This window comes from Choloepus didactylus, chromosome 6 (assembly GCF_015220235.1).
Source record: "Choloepus didactylus isolate mChoDid1 chromosome 6, mChoDid1.pri, whole genome shotgun sequence".
In the NCBI taxonomy this organism is placed as follows: Eukaryota; Metazoa; Chordata; class Mammalia; order Pilosa; family Megalonychidae; genus Choloepus; species Choloepus didactylus.
This window is the reverse complement of record NC_051312.1, coordinates 32,087,732-32,102,096: the sequence shown is the minus strand read 5'-3', so window position 1 is coordinate 32,102,096 and position 14,365 is coordinate 32,087,732. Positions and strand designations below refer to the sequence as shown.

Sequence of the window (14,365 nt, the reverse complement as noted above, 5' to 3'; positions counted from 1 at the left end):
GTGTCAGGCCGTGCGGGGCACTCACCCATCTGCGGCCCCCGTGAGAATGCTCTGTGGCTCGTTGGAGGCCTTTGGGGCTTAATTCCTGAGACTTGGCTCACTGACGGGCGTCCTCTTCCAGAGAAGTGAGGGAGCCGGTGAGCGAAGCTTCCTATTTCAAAGGCTTGGGGTTCCAGCCCAGCCACCCCATCAGCAGTGTGACCTTGGACAAAGTATTTGACCTCTACCAGCCACAGTTTCCCATGCTATAAAGTGGGATGTTATTAGCCTCCACCTCGCAAGGTTGGAAAATCCAGTGTTCCTACTATTCCAATCATCCTCTGTGGGTTTGCAATTTAAGGATTATGAGTTCGAGCCCCATGGAGGGCTTTTCATTATGACTCATCCCCTAACAATGACTGAGGATGCATGCTTTCCACCAGGCCCTCGCTCCTGGCCAGACCCTGGGTGTCATCTGTGCTCATGTCCCCAGGATCCAGCGTTGGGCCCAGTGCTCAGCCAATACCTGGACAAATGAGGAAAAGAGAGACATCTCTGCCCACGGGGGGCCCTTGGAGTTGCACAAAATATTTTCAAGAGAACACTTAGGGCAACGTTGGACTTTATAAAAAGACTGTGCTGCAGGAGGATTCGCTGAGAATAACTTTAATTACTCAGTGGTTCCTTGAAGAGACAGATGGGGTGAGAGGGGTGGACCTGGGAAAATGCCTAAAAAGGAGGATTCAATTTACACAAATATAGCTCAGAACTCCCAAGGAAGTATACGCTTGATTGTACGAAGCAAGGCTGACCCTTCGGTCGGGTCCAACGCCCGGGTGGCCTTCTGGAGCCCGGGGCTGAGTCCTGGTCGGGGGCGAAGCGGGACTCGGGGCTGGGGGCGGGTGGGAGCGGGCTGGGCGGGGGAGGCGAGGCCTGGCCCGCCCCAGTCCTGCCGCTGGCCCCTGGGAGCGTCCCTCCCTGTGTCCGGGCCAGGCGAGGGGTTAATGCTATGGCCGGCGGGGAGGCCTGGCAGTGGGGGGGCCCCTGGGCTCAGTGGGGCGGGTGGCGCCGCTCGGCCAGGCCCCCGCGGCCCAGCACCTCCCCGCTGAACTGGTAGGTGAGCTTCTTCTTAACCTTCTTGACCTCTCCCGTCTTGCCGTAGTTGCGCAGCGCGCGGGCCATCTTCTGGTACGTCATCTTCTTGCGGTTGCCCTTCTGGATGCCCCAGCGATGCGCCAGTGCCTCCTTGTGCTTGGACGAGAACTGGAAGGTGCCCTTGTCCTTGTCCACCCACCAGATGCTGTCCTTCATGTCGCCGCTGCGGAGCAGGTCCAGCAGGAACTGGTACAGGCGGATCTTCTTCTTGCTGCCTGTGAGGAGGAGGGGCCAGGGCGGGCTGGGAGGTGGCCAGGGGTCCAGGCCAGGGACCCACCTCTCCCCACCTGCCCCTTCTCGGGTGGGACTCCCCTAGGAGGGGCCGTGTGTGTGTGTGTGTGTGTGTGTGTGTGTGTGTGGTCACTGGGGAAAGACTGGACACGGCTCCCCCACTCCTGGCACACTTGCCTCCACACCCACACATAACAGAGACACACTCACAAGCTCGCACAGAGATGCCTGTGTGCACTCAACACACACACGTGCTCATAGGTATTCGTGGGCTCACACATCCTCCGAAACACATGGGTAGATACACCTTGGCAAGCATCCACATGCTAACAGACACCCCCAGGCCCCGAGTGCTGTGGCAATCGGCCTTGGCTGGGTGGGGCTGGGGCACAAATGTGGCCAGGCCTGGCCCGGGCTGGGTCAGGGGCTGGGGCTGGGCCCCCCGTACCTGTTTCCCCATGCAGGAGGCCAGGCCCCGGCTCCAGGCCGTCGGCCTCCCCGTCAGACACCTCCAGTGGGGGGCTCTGCCGCTCGCCCTCCTCCTCATCCGAGCTGGGCTGGGCCGGGGACAGGGAGGGGTATGGGAGGCACATCCGGGGCAGGTAGGAGACCTGTGCAGGTGGGAGAGAAGGGGTGAGGTCAGTCAGGAATAGTTCAGAGCTCATGGCCACAGGGAGTGCTGAGGGCTAGGTGACCAGCAGAAAGCAGAAAGATTGGAGGTGAATCAGGTTAGCAGGGGTTGGGGTCAGCCAGGGTCACCATGCACAGATGTGCAGGTTGTGCACTGCACAAGGGTACATAGCTGTGGGACAGTGGGGTTGCTGAAATGCAGCCCACTCAGCATTCACCAAGCTGGGCTTCCTGCTGTACGGACGAGCAGTGGCCCTGGGGTTGGAAGTGGGCGGGCTCGGGGACCAGTGTGTTGGAAACAGGAATCAATGGGGTTTAATAAGTGGGGGGAAGCACCAGTGAAGGGGGACAGTGAAATTAGTGAAGTGTCATAGAGGTCAATGGAGGTCACTGAAGAGGGTTAGGAGGATCCATGGGGCTGAGTAGGGTTAGTAAAGGGGTCAGTGGGGAGAACAAGGGGTAGATAGAGTTCAGGATTCAGTGTCTTGGATACCGGATCCTTGAGAAACCTGTCAATGCAGGCTACCGTCCGTGAGGTCAGGAAGGCCCGCACCGAGGCTGCTGGGGTCAGGAGGATCAGCAGGGGCGTGTGAGAATGATCTGGGACCTGTCTACCCGTGGGGTGAGAGTTGATAAGAGGTGTGGGGTCACGAGGTCAGTCGGAGGGGTCAGGAGGCAGCCGTTGGGGCTCCGGCCGCCGTTGGCGCTGTAGGGCAGGAAGCCGAGTTGAGTAAGAGCCTGTGTCAGCTTCCTGTGAAGCTCCTGGGCCTCACCACAGGCTCCCGCGGGCTCCTGCGGGATGGGGCGGCGGCGGCACGCACCTGGTGGCCGAGGGCGGCGTGGGGCGGCGCCATAGGGGCATCGAGGACGTGCATCTGCTCCAGCTCCATGTGGCGGTAGAGCTGCTGCAGCTGGGGGGGCTGCACGCTCTGCAGCTCCGTGAAGTGGTTCTCGGGGAAGCTCTCGAACTCGCTGTGCACGTGGTGGGGGTGGAAGTCCCAGTAATGGTCTGTGGGGGGACAGCCAGGGAATAGGGTTGAGCCCCGGGGGGCGGGCGGGACAGGAGAAGGTTATAAGAAGATAAAATACTCCTGCCAGACCCTCGGGGGCTTTCATCCTGTGCCAGTTTGGGCTACAAATCTGTGTGACTATCTCATTTAATGCTCAACACCCATCTTGGTAAGGTACCACCCCTGTTTGATAGATGACGCTGAGACTTGGAGAGGCCACAGGGCATTGCCCAAGATCAGCAACAGAGCCAGGACCCAGGTCTCACAGCAAACCCAGGTTCTCCACAACCATTCTATCCTGCTTCCCATGTGGTCACAAGGACACAGGCTCTCTGGCCAAAAATTCTGGATCCTGGCTCGGTCGCTGACTTGCTGTGTGACCTCAGGGGCATGTGTGGGCTGCTCTGGCCTCGGTTGACTCACCTGTGAAATGGGAATAATGGTTATCGGGAGGATACAAATGAGTTCACTTTTGTGAACACTTCTAGCACAGGACCTGGTCCAGAGAGGGCCCCCAGTGAAAGCTGATGCCCCCTTCCCAGCCTGACCGGCCATCTCAGCCACATGGACACCCAGTCTCACACGCAGCCTCATTTAGTGGCCAAGGTACAACTGTGAAGCCACCTGGCTGACATTTTTTACAGGCCCACAGTGCTGCCCCTGCCAAGCCATGGCCTCAGGTGGTGGCACCTGTGTTCCAGCAAGGTGTCTGGGACCTGAGGCTTTCCTGGAAACTCCCCTGTGGTTGTGCTTTCAGTCTGTGGTCGGGTGGGTTTGACTTTGGGGAACAGCCACATGCCATCAGGAGTCCTGTCTCAGGACTAGGGCAGGTCCTTAACATAGTTTTCTGGGCATCTTTTCCAGAAACAAAAACTGCCACGTGTCTGAGGACTTCCTGGGTACAATTTGGGGTCCAAAAGAGGGATTTTTCTCACGTGGCCCCAAGAGGGAATGTACAGACGTACGAGGTCGGGGCAGTGTCTCTTGGGAAAGGGCACAGCCCTGCAGGGGGCCACCACTCACCAGCCCGTGCGTGTGCGTGTGCACATGTGTGTGTGTGTGAATGCGTGTGTCCCTCCTTCCTCGCCTCCCTCCCTCTTTCTCTGCCTCACAAATACATCCTCACTTTATTTTAGCTCAAGCCTGGAAAGCAAAGGACTTGTGTTCTAATCCTGCCTCTGTGATGGATTTGCTGTGTGACACTGGACAAAACATTTTATCCCCTTGAGCCTCTGACTCCCCCTCCAAAAATCGGGGATCCACCTGAAGGGTTGCTAAAGTCCCGTCCATGTGTGAAATCATTTGAACCCACAATCCAAGCTGCCCCAGCTCCCGCCCATACGAGGCCACATGGCATAGAGGAAAGAAAGTACATGATTTGTGAGTCAGGTGGAGCTGTCTTCAAATCCTGACTCTGGGCAGATCATTCCACTTCTCTAAGCCTCAGTTTCCTCATCTGTAAGGTGGGGCTAATAATTACAGCCACCTCACAGGCTTGCTATGAGGATTAAATGAGCTAATGCACACCAAGTGCTTAGAACAGAAACTGGCACAAAGTGAGATTCAATGACTGCTAACTGGTGTCATCACCAGCACCGTTGTTGTCATTTTTTTTTATTCTAAAGAGCCTGGCTTAGCACCCGAGCATACAGCAGGTCCTTAACATATGTTTATTTCCTCTCCTCCCCCGACCCCTGCCACCTAAGTCAGTGCAGTGACACAGAGAAAGTTTTAGGGGGCCTGGCTGTCCCTTTCTCTGGAGGCTGGACTTGGGGTGCCAGCATCGCACCATAACAGCAGGATCTGGTTTTGTTCACCTCCGTGTTCCCAGATCCTAGACCTGGCACATGGTGGGCGTGCAACAAACATTTCCTGAATGAATGAGTGAGTGAATGAATGAGTGAGTGAACGAGTGAGTGAGTGAATGAATGAATGCATAAATGAATGAATCCTAGCTTCTGAAGAACTCTCCCTGACTCTCATCCATGAAATTATCTAAATCTGAATGGAAAAAACAAAGCAAAACAAAATTTAATTTGTACTTTCAGCTTGAAGTGAGTGAACGAGATGTAGAAACCCCCCACTTGCTGTGGCGGTCCACAGTTGCTCTGTTCTATAGAGTGGGCCTCTGGGATTTGGTGAGCAGATCCAGGTTCCTCTTTAGTAGATCCCCTCTCTGGCACCAACCCTGGCCCTTCCCATTTTTGCCTTCTCCTTTGCAGACTGAAGTGCCCAGATCTTTGTAGAATGCCTTCGAGATCCTGCCAACCAACCCCGCCATTCCTAAGCCCGCCCCAGATCAGGACTGGGGGACCCTGAGTTCAGACGGCTCTCCGGTTGTGGGGTGAAGGGTCTCCAACTGCTCTCTCTTTCCCACCCCACCCCTCACCTCTGTTCTAGCTCTACATCAGATCCATGAGCTCAGCAAGCAGCTCATTCTGGTGGTCCCAGCCTGAGTCCAGACAGAGGCCACCTTCTTCAGAATCGTTTGGGGGTCTGCAAATTTGGGGCCCCACTGGAGACCCACCGAATTGAAAGTGCTAAGAGTGGAGCTGGGAATCTGCATTTATTAGGCTCCCAAGGAGATTCTTCTGCTCACTGGAGCTCCAGTGAAGGCCACAACGGGGACTCCAGAGCCACGATTAAGGTTTCAAAAGGCCCAACGGAAACCTTGCCTTTACCCTCGATTTGGGTGCTCAGGCGATTATGTAGTTAACGCTGTCTGGTAGGCAGATACGTTCCAAATATGGGGCGCTCGGAGGGAACACAGGGAAGGAGTCCTTCATAGTGCAAAGGTCAGCACTCCTGGGGTATCCGGGCCTCATTTCTGGACTCTTCATGCATGCATCACTATCTTTTTTGTCCCTTCACTAGGTCACCCAGCCCGTCCTGCTCTGTATGCCCCCTTAAAGCATGACTCTGCTCCTCAAAAGAATATAGTTTCATTTGCGTATCTGAAGATAGCTCTGGACCCTCCTTTCTGTAGCCCCTTAGGCACAACATACAGAGTAGGCCTAAATTAATATTTGATTAAATAACCAAAAAAGTCAGTCTGTAATGTATTTGCATGTACCAGGGACTGTGCTAAGTACTCAATCCACATTGTCTCATTTAGTCCTCCCCCCGCTCTGAGGAGGTGGCCATTGTGGTGTGATCTTTTGCACATAAGGAAACTGTGACTCGAAGGGGTTGAGTTCCTTGTCCACAGGCAGTCATTTGTAAAGTCAAGATCCCAACCCACCTCTGTCTGACTTCAGGGACTGAGATCACTATACCATACCACCCCCGAGGCATGAGACTGTGATTGCTTAAAGTAAGACCATGATGACACTGAGAGACTTCATTGACTGTTGTTATCCATCTGTCTGTCCACCATCACTTACTCATCATCCATCACTCATCCATCTTTCATCCATCCATCACCCATTCATAATCTATTCATCATCCATCCACCATCCATCACTTACCCACCACACATCCATTGTCCATTATCCACCCATCCTTCACCCAACTATCATCTACACATCTATTCATCCATCGTCCATCATCATCCAATAATCATCCACCCATCACTCACCCATCATCTGGCCAGCCAGCTAGCAATGACCCATCCATCTTGACCTCTCATTTCCTCCCTCAAAACCAGCTCCCAATCAGGGGTCAAAATCCTCCCCATACATTCTTATCATTACTCAGTGTTTTTGGTGTCACTAACACCTGTGTGTCACCAGGAAAAAAATTTAAAATACTCAAAACAAACACCCCCCATAAAAATACAAGCCTGAAGTATCATTCAGTTGATATTTTTCTTATAACAGAAACCCCAGCCTGAAACTCAGGGCTCTCCCTAGGGGAGTAGAAATAAGTTCAAGAAAGAGAAGGAAGATGAAAAATCGAGAAAGGAAGGGTCAGGGGAAAAAAACCTCAGAAAATCAGGGGTTATTAGACTAGGGATTTTGAAGCCCAGCCCTTTCTGCACATTGTTCAGATGCAGAAACTGATGCCCAGAATGCAGAGAGGCTTGCTCCAGGGCTCATGGTACTTACTGATCCCTCTCTACCCTGTAGCCTAATTATTTAGGTTTTTAATTATCACCCCTGTTACAAAGGTAAATGTGGGAGGACCTGTGTTGTATTCATCCCACAACACCAAGCAAAGTGCCTGGCATAAAAGATACTCAGTAAATAATTATTAGATGAATAGTTCAGTGGGCAACAGATGGAAATCTTGGTAGGTGGGGCAGAGGACAGTTGGAAAGGTGGATGAGTGAATGATTAAATGATTGTATGAATAAGCTGGTGGATAGGTGGATAATTAGTTGTATAAAAGGATGAATGAGTGGATGGAAAGGTGGATGGATGGATGGATGGAGAGATGGATGGAGAGAAGGGATTATAGTTTGGAACTCTCTTTCCTTCACCATTCCAATCCAAATTAACAAATCCTATGAGCTTTACCTCAAAATCTACCCTGAATCTATCCACTTATTTCTGTTTCCACTGCCACCACCCTTGTCCAAGCCAGGATCATCTGTTGCAAAGCTTGTTCCACCAGTTTCCTAAGTGTTATCCCTGCTCCTATTCTCGCTTCTTCTCCATCTGTTCTCCACCCAGAAGCCAGGGTGTTCTTTTAAAAGGGTTATTCAGATCATGCCATTTCCCTGCTCAAAACTCTCCAAAGGCTTCCCACTGTACGTAGGATAACACCCAAACTCCCAGTATGGCCTTCGACCCCTGTGTGATCTGGCCCCTGCCGACCCCTCTGCTTCCTCTCCCCACCCACCGGCCCCTCAGGTCCTCTGTCGAGGCCACTCCCGCTTTGGCATGTGTTGTTCTCTCTACCTAGAAACTCTTCCCCTGCCTCTGCGTGGGTGATTGCTTGTCTTCATTCAGATTTCAACTCAGTGGCCACCTCCTCAAAGAGGCCTTCCCTGACCACCCAAATTAAAGTAGCCCCAAGCTTTGCATTACATTACTCTGCTTTTTATCAGACCTACCACTGGATTATATTACATTCTTACTTGTAATTATTTTTTATGGTCTTTCTCTGGAATGTAAACTCTCTGAGAGCGGTGCCCTTGTCTGTCTGACTCATCTCCATGTTTAGAACAGTGTCTGATACATGGTATATCATCTGTGAATATTTGGTGGATGAACAAATGAGGGGATGAGTGGATACGTGGATAGGATAAGGGATTGGGAGGATGGGTGGGTGGGTAGATGGGAGGACAAGTGGGTAGATGGGTGGGTGGCTGTTTGTCTGTCTGTCTTTCAGCTGGGTCAGTGGAAAAGGACCCAGTTGGCTAGTCACAGAGCTCTCTATAGCCAATTCCAGTGCTTCTCCCATTCTCCCAGCTGCTCCATCTCTCCTGCCTAAGGGGATGCAGTAAAGCTAGTATCTTACATATGAGAGCTTACCTGGCCTTGTGCTCAGCCACTGCATTGCCTCAGATATAATATCCATCACCTCATTTAAGCATCACAACTCTATGAGGTAAGTATTTTCATGCTGTCAGTTTTATAGATGACAAAATGGGGACTCAGAGAGGTCTGGCCTCCAAGCCTTTACACTAAGCTTCACCTCCTAGAAATGTAGGTACAGAGGACATGTAGTAGCTGGTGGGAAGATGTAGGGACTCTCTGCTTAGAGGGGGGTCAGATGCCTGGGTTGGACATGACCGAGGGATAGAACCCAGGACACCTGGGGACGTTGAAGGAGACTCGGGGGGGAGTTGGGGGTTCCTGACCTGAACGGGTGCTCAGACAGCGAACCTGGAGTCATTCCAGGAGCCCCACCCCAGATGGAGAGGACCTCCCTGGCCACTGAGCCAGGAAAACGCAGGCTTTCTCCAAAGTGTTTACCCCAGGCTATCCCGGTTTCCACATACGGGGGACAGCATCCCCATCTTACAGGAGGAAAAATGAAGGCTGAAATAGGCCCAAGGAAAATACACTCAAACCAGCGAAACTGAAGCGGGGGGGTGGGGGTGGGAGGTGGGAGTTGGGCCAGAGGAGAAAGCGTCCCCAGTGCCGGGAGGGGACCCTGAGCGGGCCTGCTGCCTGTGGCCACCAGGGGGCGCCAGTCCTCAAGCGCGGAGGGACAATCCCAGGTCCCCCGAACGCATTTGGTGGAAGGTGTGTGTGTGCTGGTCCCTGGGTCACGGGGATCAGGCCCTTGATCCTGGGTGGGGGGAGCTGGGGACAGGGTGGGACGAGGGGGACTGTCTCCCTAACTCGCCCACCTTTTCCACAGACAGGATGTATTTCTTGTGCAATTACAAATAAATGTACAAGAATGAAAAAAAGGATATGTTGAAGCCTTTCTAGCCAGCCAGGCCCAGGTGAGGGGTCCCCTGGCACAGGCCCCTTCCCCACCCCACAAGTGGCAAGTCGGGGGCCTCAGCCTCTGCAGAATGAGGGGTACTCAGAGCCTTTCCCATGGCCCAGTGGTTCTCTACTGGGGGTGACCTTGCCCCCTACCCGGGGGACATTGGGCAATGTCTGGAGACATGACTAGGGGTGCTGCTGCTATCTAGTGGGTAGAGGCCAGGGGTGCTGCCAAACATCCTACGAGCACAGCTCAGCCCCCACAACAAAGAATTATCCAGCCCTGAATGTCAACAGTTCCGAGGATGAGAGCGGCAGCAGGGAGCAGGGAGGAACCCATGAGAGTCCAGGGTAAAAAGGGTGACAGGTCAGAGAAGCCCAAGAGGGGATGGGAGGTGTTGGGAGCAGAAGAAAAGGCACCGACCTTGCCGCAGAACAGACTCGGGTCCCACAGACCAGCTGTGTGGTCCTGGGCAAGTCACCTACCCTAGGCCTCGGTTTCCTCATTCGTAAAAAGCCCACAGGATTGGACAAGAAAATAGACGTGGAGGAAACGAGCCTTGTGTCTTGTGCCGTGTGCCTTGGCCTGCGGAAGATGCTCTATGAATGGAGGCAGGGGGTGCGGGCGGGGGTGTGGGGAGCAGGAATTGGGGGAGCAGGGGCAGTGAATCTGCTTCCCCTGAGAGCTATCATGACACAGTTCTCAGAATTCCAAAGCAACTCTGGGAACCATTTCTTTTTTCTCTCTCTCCGGATCCCGGGGGTTGCTTGGGTGCCCAGGCCAGGCAGGGCTGGGGAGGAGGTGGCAGCCCGGTACTCACCGCTGTGGCTTTCTCCATCACTGCTGAGATATGGGTAATATTCATGCGTCTGGCGTTGATACAGATCTGTGTCGTAGGGGACCAGGTCTTCCGATGTCTGCTGAGAGAGGAGGGCGTCAGGGCCTGAACTGTGACAGGGAGACTCCAGACAGTTTGGAGGCTCCCAGGATGTCAGGGCCACAGCACGCTCCCTGACTGGGGCAGTGCCAGGCCTGCAGCCCTCTCTGCTTGGAATTGGGAGAGGTCAGAGCAGCAAAGAATGGGAGCAGGAGACCAGTGAGAGAAAAATCCCTGGCTCCTGCAGCAGGGAGTGACAGGGACCCTGGAGGTCAGAGGTCATAAAATAACACGGCCTGGCTCCTCGGCCTGCTCAGCTCCTCCCCCGGCCACCTCACACTCACACCTGTGTGTGTGCTCCCCGCACAACCTCACAAACACATCCTCTCACACTGATTACACCTACATGCCTCAAATATACACATGCGTACACATACTCTGCATGCCACACACGTGGTCTCACTCATCCAGCCACCCGCCTGACACCCACACATCCACTCGCACCCTGTACCACACGCACACATGCACTCATATTCTCCCTCACACTCAAAGTTGCTTGCACACATGCACCACACCCTTCCCATGTTTTAACACTCACTCTAAGGGCTGTACAATTGACACTCCCATTCACACACACTTGCGGTCACACCCAAACACGCAAACCATTATACGCTCTGCCCTGAGTGAATACGCTTGTGTTCAAGCGCACTAATACACGTTTACACCCAGACCGTTACACACTGCCACTCGCATCCCACTTGCACGCTCATCCTCACAGCACACACATAGCCACACTCGTCCTCCTGCCATAGTCTCCCCCAGTCCCCAGCCCCACACGCTCTCCCAGACCCTCTGTGTGCGCAGGGCCTCCGTTGTGACCTTCCACACTGAGGTTTGTACAGTGTTGACCCAGGCCTAGGGGGCCTAGGGGGCAGCCAGAGCCTTTTCCTGCCACCCTCCCTCCTCCATCCTCCCTCTGACACCCTCACTGGGATACTCCCTTTCCCTCCTCCCTTTCCTCCTCTCCCTCCTCCTCTCCGTCCTCCCCTCGCCCCCTCCTCTCCCTCCTCCTCCTAGCACTCTGGTGCAGACAGGGACATGCACACCCTGAGCCTTCCCAACAGTCATCAGGCCTCTCCCCACCCCCACGGTGTGTGCCCAAGGATTGCACAACAGTTAACCCTCAGGGCTTGGGTTGGGGGGCCAGGGCTGTCTTGGGAGCCCACCCAACTGGGAGGCACCCAAAAGTGGCCCTGGGGGCTGGAGAGAGGGGCTGAGGGGCCTCCTGCCTAGCTCTACCAGGAGATCAGGGATTGAGGGTGGAGGTCAAGGGTCAGAGCCAGCATGGCCAAGCCCATGGGCCTGCAACTTTCTTGGGGCAGAGTCAGCTTTTTCTGGGACAATCTCCACCACCCCTCTGGCCCCAGGAAGGGTGGGACAGGGTAAGCAGGGGTGGTGGCTGGTACTGTCTGTGCCAAACCCGGTGAGGAGCCCAGGAGCCCAGCCAGCCCCAAGATGTCAGGCCTGGGGTGTCTCTAGTTTCCGAGGCTGGGGTGGGGTGGGGGAGGGAGCTGCCTCTAGGCTGGGAAAGCTGAGTCAGGTGGGCAAGCCCTGTGAGGCCCTTCCCCAGCTCCTGCTACCCCTCCAGGCCTGAGAGCGAAGGGGGTGGGAAAGCGGCGCCTGTCCTCACCAAGGCCTGGCTCTCACGCCTGCCTGGAGCTGCAGCTGTCACTGAGAGCCCCAGCCTGCTACCCTTTCCCCTGCCCTGCGCTTCCTGGGGTCCCTAGGGATTCCCGCTTCTTCATCCCCCAGATCCACTGACCCTGTCCCAGCTCCAGCCACTACCCCTGCTCCGGTCCCACACTCAACCCGGGTCCTGCCACAGCCCCAATCTCAGCCCCAACCCTGCCCTCAGCCCAGCCCTGCCCTGCCTCTCCCTTAACTCCAGCCCCTGCCCCAATCCTGACTGCAACCTCAGCCTCCACTCCTGCCTGGCCCCTGCCCCAGCCCCAAGCGTTTGCCCCAACCCCAAACCTAAACTGAGCCCTGGCCCCAGCCTGGCCCCAGCGTCCTGGGGACTTGTGGGCCCGAGGCCCAGGCTCTTCAGTCAACAGCCATGTCCTCTGTGCCAGGCCCCAGACTGGGCGCTGGAGAGCCAGAGTTATGCCAGCCTCAGTCTCCAGGAGCCCCCAGGCCATGGGCCTAGACCTCTGGCCTATTGCCTCCTCCCCTTGCTGTCCTGGGGACCGGCTTGCCCCCGGTGCCCGTCTCCCCATCTCCTCTTCCTCTACCCCTCTGCCGCCGCCCTCACCAGCCTCAGCCCCGAGCCCTGCCCTCAGCTCCAGCCAGCCACCCAAGCCCCGACTATAAATAACTGTTCAGGCCCCACCGAGCACAGCCCCACCATGGGCCCAGCCTGCCAGGGCCCACTCCGAGGAAGCCGGTGGCCCCCTCGCTGGGTCTCAGGCCAGGAGCTCCGGGGAGGAAACACCAGCTTCCCACTGATAGCAAGCCACAAGGGCAGCGGGTGGGCTGGTGGGCCCGTGGGCAGGCAGGTGGGCGTCCGAGGGCCGTGGGCCCGGCTGGCAGAGGAGTCCCGGTACTCACAGGGGGGACGAGGGGAAACCCTTCCATTTTGCACGCCTGTAACATCCAGCCGAGCTCCGAGCCAGTCAGGTCCCCTGCCTCGGTGGGGGCCACTGTGGAGCCCCTCAGCTGGGGCGCCCCGTCAGGGGCTGGACAGATGCGGGGCGGGCGCAGGGCTCAGGCCTGCCCCCTGAGCTACAGGAGCCCTGGGCGAGCCCCCTCCCTTGACATTGCAGGGCCAGCGCAAGTTCCTGATTTTATCGAAGGGCCTGCCGCTGGGAGATAGTCCCCTTGGGGTGACATCACGGCCCCAGCCCGTTTGCATAAATCTCTTGCGCTACAGGAAGTCTCTGGCCGACTGGGGCAGGTGGTGCTCCAGGGGCTGGCCTGGGAGGCAGTGGGGGCCAGGCCCCTGCCCAGAGGAAGCCCGGACTGTGAGGAGCAGCCTTGGGGGCTGGGATGGGGCGGTAGGGTGAGAGGGATGTAGGCTGGCTCAACCACTGGAGGTCTTTGCTGCCCCCAGACCTTGCTGAAGCTCTGTAACCCCTAACTCCACAAATGCCTGCTTCTCCTGAGGCCCCCCACATGGTTCTCCACTTCCTGGGGTCAGCCTGGCTTGTTGAGGGCTCTTGTCCAGCAGACAGCCAGGCTTGGCTCTTCCGGTGGGCCTTGGGCCCCTGACACCTGGGTTCTGGCCTGGCTGGGGCTGGACTCAGGGGTGGGGTCCTCAGCACAGTGCTGCTCTTCCCCCTCCCCTCTGAGTCCCTTGGCTTGGGCTTCCCTTCCACCAAAAGAGGGTCCTGGATTCTTACACCCTAACTTCCCAGTTTCCTGAGCACTCTGCTTCTTCCAAATCCCTAGGGGCTCTATTCCCAACCCAAGTTCTCCATTTCCCATCCCTTCTCAAGTCCAAATACCAGTCTCGTCTTCCTAGTTTATAAACTTTTATTGTCTGTCCTTCCATTCATCTATTTTTCTATCCATCTGCTTATCTTTTTGTTCATTCATCCATCCACTCATCAAGCCAGTATACATTCATTCATTCACTCTTTTATGTGTCAGTTCAGTCATCCATCCTTGACCATCTATCCATCTACATGTCCATATATCAAACCAAACATCTGTTTGTTATCTACCCATCAGTTTGTATTTCTGTCTATCCATCCATCCACTCATCCACCCATCCATCCATTGCTCCATCTTTCCAGCAATTCACTCATCTACCCATCTACTCACCCATTCATCCAGCCAGTCAGCCACCCATCCATCCATCTAGTCATACATCCACACATCCATCTCCTAATCCATTCATCCACCCATTCACTCATCCATTCATCTATCCACCCACTTATCCATCCATGCATCCATGCATCCTGCCAATATCACTGAATGCTAGCCCCTATTCTGAGCACTAGGAAATGGAAAAGTATTGGACAAGATCCAGGCCTTCAGCGAGCACTTGATCTAGTTTAGAGGGTGGAGAGATGAAGGGGTAATTAATAAAGGAAAGTCTTTTTGACCCATTGACCTCTAGTGAGTCCATTCTGCTAGGGGAGAACTTCTTGAGCTT

The 14,365-nt window shown here is 55.2% G+C and overlaps 1 protein-coding gene across 2 annotated transcripts; it reads right to left on the bottom strand.

Annotated features, from left to right (window-relative positions):
* Nucleotides 1-619: 619 nt before the first annotated feature.
* Nucleotides 620-13,061, bottom strand: SPI1 (Spi-1 proto-oncogene). 2 transcript variants are annotated; one of them, XM_037840718.1, is made up of 5 exons: nt 12,817-13,061; nt 10,153-10,252; nt 2,817-3,004; nt 1,814-1,976; nt 620-1,349 (listed from the first exon to the last, which is right to left on the bottom strand). In XM_037840718.1, the coding sequence occupies exons 1-5, from the start codon at nt 12,859-12,861 to the stop codon at nt 1,030-1,032; spliced, it is 816 nt and encodes a 271-aa protein (XP_037696646.1). In that variant the 5' UTR covers nt 12,862-13,061; the 3' UTR covers nt 620-1,029. The 2 variants fall into 2 exon arrangements, with proteins under 2 accessions (XP_037696646.1, XP_037696647.1); XM_037840719.1 differs by having other exon boundaries at nt 622-1,349; nt 10,153-10,249; nt 12,817-13,060.
* Between the last annotated feature and the right edge of the window lie 1,304 nt (nt 13,062-14,365).

What these genes read in the sequence shown, in the direction of transcription:
- SPI1 (XM_037840718.1), bottom strand. Translation starts at nt 12,861, where the DNA reads ATGTTACAGGCGTGCAAAATGGAAGGGTTTCCCCTCGTCCCCCCT. An exon ending in GGTTTCCCCTCGTCCCCCCT is followed by an intron (nt 10,253 to 12,816) that starts GTGAGTACCGGG and finishes CTCCTCTCTCAG; the next exon opens with CAGACATCGGAAGACCTGGT. An exon ending in ACGCCGCCCTCGGCCACCAG is followed by an intron (nt 1,977 to 2,816) that starts GTGCGTGCCGCC and finishes CCACCTGCACAG; the next exon opens with GTCTCCTACCTGCCCCGGAT.